Below are 9110 nucleotides of genomic sequence, written 5' to 3'. Positions count from 1 at the left end.
GAAAGAGTGGTCAGACACTGGAACAGACTGCCCAGGGAGGTGGTTGAGTCGTCATCCCTGGATGTGTTTAAATGTCGCTTAGATGTGGTGTTGGGTGATACGGTTTAGGGGTGAACTTGTAGTGTAGGGTCAATGGTTGGACTCGATGATCTCAAGGGTCTTTTCCAACCTGAATTGTTCTATGATTCTATGATACAGCAGAGAATTAGCATAGGGCTAGACTATTCTGTCATCAATCAAGACCAGAAGGATATTTTTTTAAAAAAATATAAATGCTAAGAGTGAGATCTATCTCACCCAGCTTTAAGTGTCTGCCACGTAGATACCTTGGCTGATGAGCCATATTTCCTTAACAGTCAGCAGAAAAATAGACACTTTAAAGCATGATTTGTCTCATCTTAAAATAGACACAAAATCATGCCAGATGAGTCTGTAATGAGGCTCACGATATTTACATCTGATCTAGCCATCTAAAGCCATGTGAAATGATGACCCATTCTATGACTTTAGGTACTCATCCATACAATGTCTGTAGGGGAACACATTAGCCCTTGACCCATGAATTCTTCTAAGTAGGCTCAAGCATACTGACACAACCATCTCTCAATTTACCCACGTTTGGGTCTGCTGTCACAATGCATCTTATCACTTAGCACGTATCTCAACAGCCAACTGCAAATACTCACTTGCCCATCGCAAATCAAGAAGTACAAATTGCATATTTTGTTTCTAATGAGATGAAATATGATTCGGTTCAGTTATTTGGAACTTATAGTTAACAGTGAGGAAAAGTAGGACTTTCTTTAGACTTGCCTGTGATAAGCCAGTAATACAAGTCTGGATAGACTTAGCGTTCCTATTAGCGTTGGCATGTTTCTCCAAATAGGTTCCCACTGTGTTAGACATATGGCTACTATTTCCAGATATACATTCAGGTGTGCCCACAGAATGCAGAGGTCTGCTCCTTATAATGATAAATTTGAAACCAAATCCCAGTCTTTAAGAGATTTATATTTATCCACCTGTTCATAGGCTGAATGATGATACAGATGAAAGAAGAGGTGTTTGTCAGACAAATTTATGTATTTGTAGAATCTCCTCAGGTATAGCACACTATAAACATCCCTTCACTTTCAGAACGAAGAAGCAGCTGAGAGGTGGCAGCTTTTCATTTTGTATGAAAGGCTTTTTAGAAAAAAACTTTCAGAAGAAGGGTGGACAGGAAAACCGGAAGGAAGTGCATGGTTTGCCACAAACAATAAGACTGAGCACATTTGCCTGCAACCATATTGTTATACAGAATAAAATGGGAAAATGACTTCTACGAAAAGGAGATCAAGAGTTTTCTCCAGTAGGGAATTGTCTTGTATGCTTGCACGTTGAAGCCATAATGGAAGGAATCAAAACTGAAATCAAATGGGTGCAATCAAAACTGTAAAAAACCCAGCCACATAATTAGCTTTTACAGCAGCATTCAGCAGCCTACAGTAACTGTATTTTACAGTACTTTAACCACATCCAAAAATCACACTGAAGGCTTTAGGTTAACATCAAATGATGCAACTGTTCCCACAACGACTACACTCAACAACACACAACTACCCACCACAACTCCACACTTGTAAGATCCTAGCGTTAGTGGGCTACCACTGCTGCAGCTTTCAGACATTCTGTTGCTTCTAGTGTCAGACTCTGCTCCTCTGCAAGAGTCTGGCAAAAGCACAGTGTTCCCCACATCTGAATTTATTTGATTATTCAAGACCAAAATGTCTTACAACTCCTTCCTGAAGAAGTTAACTTGGAGTGTGTCTTTTATTTTTCAGAATATCTTTGGTGAGAACTCTTTGGACAAATGAACGTTTTGACCTTAGAGAAAACAGGCTTGAAGAAAATATTTCACTCCTGGATTTCAAGAAATTCCTCAAAACCAAACAAAAATTAAAACCCGGGATTTGGTAATGAGTACTTCCCTGGTCTAGAAAGCATTCTTTGGAGACAAGGAAGTAAAAAAACATTTAAGTCTGCAAATTCAAATTTATTTTGGATTCTGGCATCAACAGTGCTAATGGATTCAGCAGAAAGACTTGCCCCACATTCATGCAAAAAGCAGCTCTAGTGGCTAGAAGGGTATCTCTAGAATCCAGACTGGCTCCAAGCTCAACAGCTATCCTGGTCCCAATGCAGCAAGATCACAGTTGTAAGGCTTCTTCAGTCACTTGAAAATACAGTGTGCAAAATCTGAGAGCAAAAGTTTTGATTGACCTCAGAGAAATACGACATATGAGCTGCCAATGACAGCACAGCAATCTTTTCCCTCAGGTTAACAATAATGCAAAACTCTTTGTTGTACCAATGATTCTTCTGACACAGGAATGTCTCATTTCTCTAGGGCAAGAACTGATATCAGGAGAAATATCTCCAGTAGTGAATATCATAGGGTTGAAACCTTGTACTCTGAAGTACATTACATTTTTTAGCTCATTCACACAAAACAAGGCTTCAAGAGGCTTATCCTTTGATACCGTCTTGGAAACGGACACTGACTTCACCTTCATATCACCTTGGGCTTTTTAGTTCGCCTTTGGCAGCTGACATTGACAGAGTACCAATGGTGCACATGATTTTCTTGTTCTTAGATATTTCTCTGCCAACATACAGAAGACAATGCATTATTTGCATTGCACGTGTCATATTGGAGAGTTTGAACAACTATGATGAGAATTTCAAAAGAACCAATCAGTATGGTTTTCTCAGAAGGACTGAAATTTCAGTCTTGTAGGGCTGAACTTCAGGGTCGGAAGAATTAAAGGCAATTTGAGTATATGCTCCATACATTGGTACGTTTTGAGATTGAAGAACTACAGGTTTGAAGATTTATTAATCTGCCACTGAACAGGCAAGCTCTTTAGGACAACTTTGAGGACAGGCTACAAGATGGAAATTGCTGAGTCCAAAATGTTGACATTAGGGTTCTAAAGAAGACCCTGAAGAATTCTGAATAGCAGACAGTACTGAAGATATAAATTAGAATGCTGAGGCCTTTAAGTATCCACCTGCAATGAAAAGAAGGAAAAAAAAGACTTGGACCAACCCTGTCTTCTGTGCTCTCTTACAGAGCCCAATGAGACAAGAATCACCTATTTACTCCAGGGGAAAACAAAGCTCCTTTATGGTGCTAAGAGCCCATGAGATACTTGAACATATTCAACCCATATTTCCCCACCCTTTATGCCTGAACTTCCAGAACCATTTGAATTATAAACCCTGCACGTGTGGCCACTTCAAAACCCAATCTTTTCTTGCAAGTTGGCAGTCTCCCAGGGTTTTAAGACTGGACATCCTATCCACTGTGCGGCACTTGGATCTACGCCACAGTGGCTGACCTATACAAGAAAGGAATCCTGGTTATGAGCACATCTCCCTGCCAGATGCCTCAGTGTGCAATGCCAACCCTCTTCAAAATTATGCTTACCTCACTCATCTAAAATAAGCCAGCAAATCCTCAGGAGCAGACAGCAACTGAACCATGCAAAAGCAATGGCCCCAGACTGCTCTCTGCAGCAATCCTTCCATGAGGGGCTGAGCTACTTTCCTTGCAAAACGACATCTTCAGATGCAACACAACAAGTTTATTTTCAGGCATATCTAAATGTGGTTTTATTTGGTGCAATACACAACAGATGGGCTCCAGTGCTGGGAATAAGAGCCCAAGTGAAAAACCAAATGTCTGACAGTAAGATGATTCCCAATATCCCTGGGTTCAACTGGAAATCAACCTGTTTCGCTTTCTACACTGCAGGAAGCTGGCAGTATTATGAATTTGACACCAAAACCTCGTAACACTCATCTAAACCAGAAATAACATATTAACCTATGAAAAAAAAAAATCACTACAGTATGTCAAATCATAAACATGCCAAAGATGTAGCTGAAATCTGAGACACTCTCAAAATGTGTTTAAATTACTAAGTGGCAAATGTAAACTTAATTTAGTGTGAAAATTTTCCTCACGCATCTAGGAAGAGCCATTTACTTCTAGGCCACCATTCACCTCTTTTTGGAGCTGCGTTCTCGGCTTCTCTCCCTGGAACTATGCCTGCTTCTATGGTGGCTGCGACTCCGGCTGCGGCTGTTGGAGCGAGACCTGTGACGGTGGCGTTTCTCACGGGATTTGGAGCGAGTTCTTCTCTTTCGTTCCCGGGAAGCTGAGCGAGATCGATGTCTGCGGCGATCTCGGGACCTAGATCTTGGAATAGAAAGGATTTAAACTAGATGCTGCATTCATTGAGCTGCCCTACCAGAGTACTGTGAATATTATGAACCATGTGCATATCTGCACAGAGAATTATCTGCAGTATTCAGAGCTATTGCGCTGTTCTATCACAGGCAAACAGAGTGGGAAAAGCAGCATTAAAAATCCTAAAAACTCTTTTGTGACTAATCCACACAATTTTACAGTTAATTTGTGACTGACTGTATGGTTACAGTGTAGCCAATTTAGGCTTGTGAAAGTACTTAAAATATGGAAAAAACCTACTATTTTAAATTTTTAAATCTTGTCTTTATCAGGCAACTTGTGGAACCTCATGATGCAGTAATAAGGATCATCTGCCAGAACCTGTGTATAATAATGTTCTGAGAAAAATGAACTACATCATTCCCCATAGTTACTACAACAAAACCACACTGGAAGGTTCTAAAAAAATCATAAATTTGTATGGTGTTTTTTTTTTTCCAAAATCACTTTAAAATAAGACCTCACTGGTGACCTTCAGCTGTTAGGTTAGGGAGAAAACTTTTACTATTGAGTTGTCATCTGTTGAGAGTTAACCCCGTGCTTAGGATTTTAAAAGTGAGCTTTCATCAAAAGGTATTAACCATTAGCTTCTGTTCTGAAGACAGAGCCGTTTCCTGTGTCGTGTTACTTGGGACAAAAAGTTGCATTGTAGCAGCCAGAAAACAGTTGTACATGTATAAACTCAGTAGCATGATGATAAATACTGTATAAACCCAGAGAGATGATAATCTAACATAGTGCTTTGTCTGTAAAGACTGAAATCTTAAACTAACAGTGCTAGACAAACTTATGATGTTCCAGCTTGTGAAAGGCTGGCTTCACTGACAGTATTCCTGTCTGCAGATATATATACCTTTTGGCATGCTTGCTGTGGGATCTGGACCTGAAAAAAATAGAAAATAGCAAATCAATCTTTCTTACAGAATCTTATTAGCAAATAAACTACAATTTAGTAATAATAAACTAGACTAGTTGACCTGTTATTGTATTTCTTATTTCACTAGCAATTAATTAAAGGCCTTTTGTTTGATGTTAACATCTCTGTAACATATTTACTATTGTAACATATCCCTCTGACAACTATTTTATGGTTTTGGGGTGTTTTGGTGGGTTTGTTTTTTTTTGAGCCCACCATACCAGAAACCCAAAAGAGTATCTGATCTGCTTTTTTATTTCTCGCCCCTCTCACAGAAAAAGATTACAGTTCAAGTCAGTATTCCCTTCTTTCTTGTCAGGCACCCATTATCAGAATGCAACAGATTGAGAAAGTTTACATTGTTAACTTCTGAAACTAACACTTTAAGAGAACTGCAGCTCGGATTCTATTCCACTCTAGCTCCACAGAGCCTGGAAGCAACTATTTCACAAAAGGTCCTTTCCTCAGTCATACAGCCAACTACTTCCAGGAAGAAAAAATTCTAACATCTATAAAGAAAGCATCTAAAATTTAACAGATGTTAGAAACTCACAGGTGTGTAAGCTTACATCTGATAGGTCTCATAAGGCCATATCTGAAAATTAGCTCATCTAAAGGCCATTTGTTCAAATATGTAGAGACACTTTCATCTTTAGTTTTTTAAGACTTTCTATAAATGCAATTTAGGTTTTAAGATTTAGACATGAAATTCACTCTCAATCCTTTCAAGTTTCCAAGGAATGCAGACTACTGTGATTCTGTAGATGTAGGAAAGGGTGTCAACTACATCAGAGTTTTCCCACCAAAACTAAATAGGTCATTATGTATATGCAATTAAAATGGATCCCCACCTCCTTAGTTTCTCCCTTTCTTCTCTTTCTCTCTCCTCTCTACGTTTCAGACGCTCCTGATTTCGTTTCTCCTGTTTATCAGCCACAATTCTCTAAAAAGTAAAGGAATATATTAAGTCATGTTTCAAAATTTCTCAGATGAAAGTACTACAAAAACAGTCTACACAATTAATATTCACTTCTTTCTCTCATGTACATTCCCTTTCTCTTGTGTATATTATTCCCTCTCTCGTCCTCAGTGTAAATATATTTTTTTTTCCTCTAGGAAACAGAAGTTATTGCAGAAGAGCTGCAGCAAATAGATGGGTGTTACATGAAGATCTGAAATATGTAGAGTTACATTAAGTTTTCCACAAAGGGGAATTCAGAGCAGTAAGTCATGCCTTCAGTGTGAGAGTTTTCATGCCAATCCTATCATATTTTGGCCATTGGGGAAAGGCAGAAAGAAATCAGAACCAGAAGAATTAATCGTTCTAACTCCTTCAGCTATGCTGTGACATAAAGACATCCTTAGTCTTAAAGGACTTGGTTGGGCTGGTACCTAGTTTTGAGGATACTTGTTCCTGTATTGTGAACACGAGACATATAATTAGAGAGGATTCTTCGGTTGATAGCCCCCAGGTTGACCTTACTACTACTGGGGTCAAGGCACGCTCAGTAGAGGGCCCTTAGATGTGGAACTCACAACTGGAGATCTGGCCAAACCCAAGTCTCGCCACCTTCTGGACATGATGCAAGAAATTCAACTCTTTGTAAAGACCTTCTTCTGAGATGTGGAATTGCCCCAGCAGCATCTTGATTAGATCTCTGAGGAGAGCTCTGAGGAAGGAGGGGATAGTTATTGTTTTCTTTTTTTGTTAACAAAGTACTTCAAAAGATTATTTTATTGATGCTTTGGGAATGTGAAATAATTATCCATGCATTTTTTTTTCCAAATGGTGTAAATTATCAGTCATTTCAACCCTTTATGTAAAATTGTATCTACACTTCCTTGCACAGTATCAGTAATTTAACTGTAAGCAAGGTTGCTTGTTCAAGTGACTCTTTGCATAATTTCATGGAGGGATGAGAGGAAGTACTCATGATCTGTTCTAGGCATCTAAGGTTTAAGTTACAGCAGCTATATTTAGGACCCTCAATTATGAACAGAGAGAGCTGGGCTTTCCAAAGGGTAAGTCACAGTATCCATGCACGACAGCTGGAATATTATGAAATATTAACCAAGCCAATTTACTCAAACTCAGTAGCAGCACTTGCTGCATTTAGGGCTTCAACTCATTTAGTTGTTTTCTTTAGTAATTTCTAAAGTTTACTGCTTAACTGAGCCTTGAACCTTGTAACTTGCATAGTAAGATAATAAATGGCACCAGTGTCCAAAGTCATCCTCTTGAATACCAAAAGTCTAGAATATAATTCCAGTAAGCCTTTCTTCCAGCACATGATTTCTGATCAAGAAGACAGTGTTATTTAGGATAATATTCCAACTGGATTTCAAATCTTCAAGCTATAGGGAACATGCAATCTCCTCTTGATAATTATGTTAATAGTTAGCCTGACTTCAAGATGTACACCTTTTTTGTATTCTCACTTTCAATAGCTACAGGCTTGAGCTGATACATTTTATTTATTTTATATGTTGTCAGCTAAGCTTAAAAGCCTTCAAAGATTACTTAAAAAAAAAATCTTCTTTAGTTATTGGTACCTATACAATGAAAGTCACCTTACAATGAAAGTCACCTCATCATCTTTGTCCAGATAAAATAAACAAACTGAGCTTTAGTCTTTCATCATGAAGGTGGCTGTTTGAGCTCCAAGCATTTCTTAGAGTATTCCATTCCAAGATCTGTTTTGAAAACTGCCATGTGTTACCATCCTCCTTATGCACTGGTACCAAAAATGGGGATTTCAACACCAGCCGTATCAACATTTTATCCTAACTAAGTAAGTAAAAACATTGCTCACTTGCGGCCAACCACAAGGTCTTGTATTTTTAAGTGTCTCATTATGACTTTCAGCCCATCAACTGGCTAAAAGTAAAGTTTATTTGGCTGCCTCCTATGACTGCTAAATATGTTTCAAAATCACTGTAATTTAAAATACAGTTCTCCATTTTGCAAGTGGAACTGCACTCTTTGTTCCCAAGATGCGTTACACTGACCATGTGTTTTAATATACCTCATGCAAAAGAGGTCATCTTACCAAATTCTCCAGTTAACTGATATTAAATTAGAACATTGAGGGCTTTGTAGAGTAATGAAATATCAATTTTTAAAGTAGTAAGAAAAAAAATTAATACACTCAAAGAAATATTCCAATAAGGTTGCCTGGCAAATAACTGAGTAGGAGCACACACACAAAAATATAAAAATGATTTACCCTGAGTTCCTCAAGCTTCTCTCTTATTTCAATAAATCCTAAATGTAGTTTTCCTCCAAAGTGGTCAGCAAGCCGCCGGTCATTATCATGAAGACCAAGATAAGCTGAACACACTTCACAAACCCGCAACTTCTGCTGCTGAAAGCTGGAGGCAGGCATAGAATTCCTGTATACTTCCTATAAAGAAAAAAAAAATTAAAAATTGCTGTTACTTCTCAGTGTACAGCAATAGAAAGGTAACACTTTACTGAAGATATACTAGAAGGCAGGTTACTTATATTGAAGATTGAACACATTTAAAAGCAGGACATTAGCAAATAGCTTTGTAAACTAAAAAAAGTGGGGTGATTTTTACATTCACTTAAGAACATACTACTTAGAAGGATGGTCAAATTTTTCATATGCAACAATGAATATACACTAACACTAGAACTACTGTTAACATATCATGAAGATATTACACCAGTTTTAATCCTGAACCCAGTTTGAAACATATAGTAGATTCTTGAGAAATCTACCTTAATTTTAGACACTAATTAAATAAGTTATCTGAGCAAAATTTATCTACACTAACATAACAGATAAACAAGACTGCGAGCAACTCCTGTGGTAACATTAAATTTATAGAAACAAACATCCGCATTTGTTTTTTAAGTATCATGGTGAAATA

The 9110-nt window shown here is 38.0% G+C and overlaps 1 protein-coding gene across 1 annotated transcript in view; it reads right to left on the bottom strand.

Moving 5' to 3' along the window:
- Nucleotides 1–8613, bottom strand: part of LOC104271832 (putative RNA-binding protein Luc7-like 2) — an 11392-nt gene extending 2779 nt beyond the window's left edge. Inside the window, exons 1-4 of the mRNA XM_009866629.1 lie at nucleotides 8441–8613; nucleotides 6065–6156; nucleotides 5151–5180; nucleotides 4052–4246 (exon numbers count right to left, since the gene is read on the bottom strand). Of these exons, the coding sequence (XP_009864931.1) occupies nucleotides 4052–4246; nucleotides 5151–5180; nucleotides 6065–6156; nucleotides 8441–8599 (476 nt within the window). The 5' untranslated portion in view covers nucleotides 8600–8613. The remainder of the gene's footprint in view (nucleotides 1–4051; nucleotides 4247–5150; nucleotides 5181–6064; nucleotides 6157–8440) is intronic.
- Nucleotides 8614–9110: the final 497 nt, after the last annotated feature.

The sequence above is a fragment of the Apaloderma vittatum genome, unplaced genomic scaffold, assembly GCF_000703405.1.
Source record: "Apaloderma vittatum isolate BGI_N311 unplaced genomic scaffold, ASM70340v1 scaffold10313, whole genome shotgun sequence".
Lineage (NCBI taxonomy): Eukaryota > Metazoa > Chordata > Aves > Trogoniformes > Trogonidae > Apaloderma > Apaloderma vittatum.
Note: the sequence above shows the minus strand (reverse complement) of the source record. Positions and strands in the feature narration are given on the sequence as shown.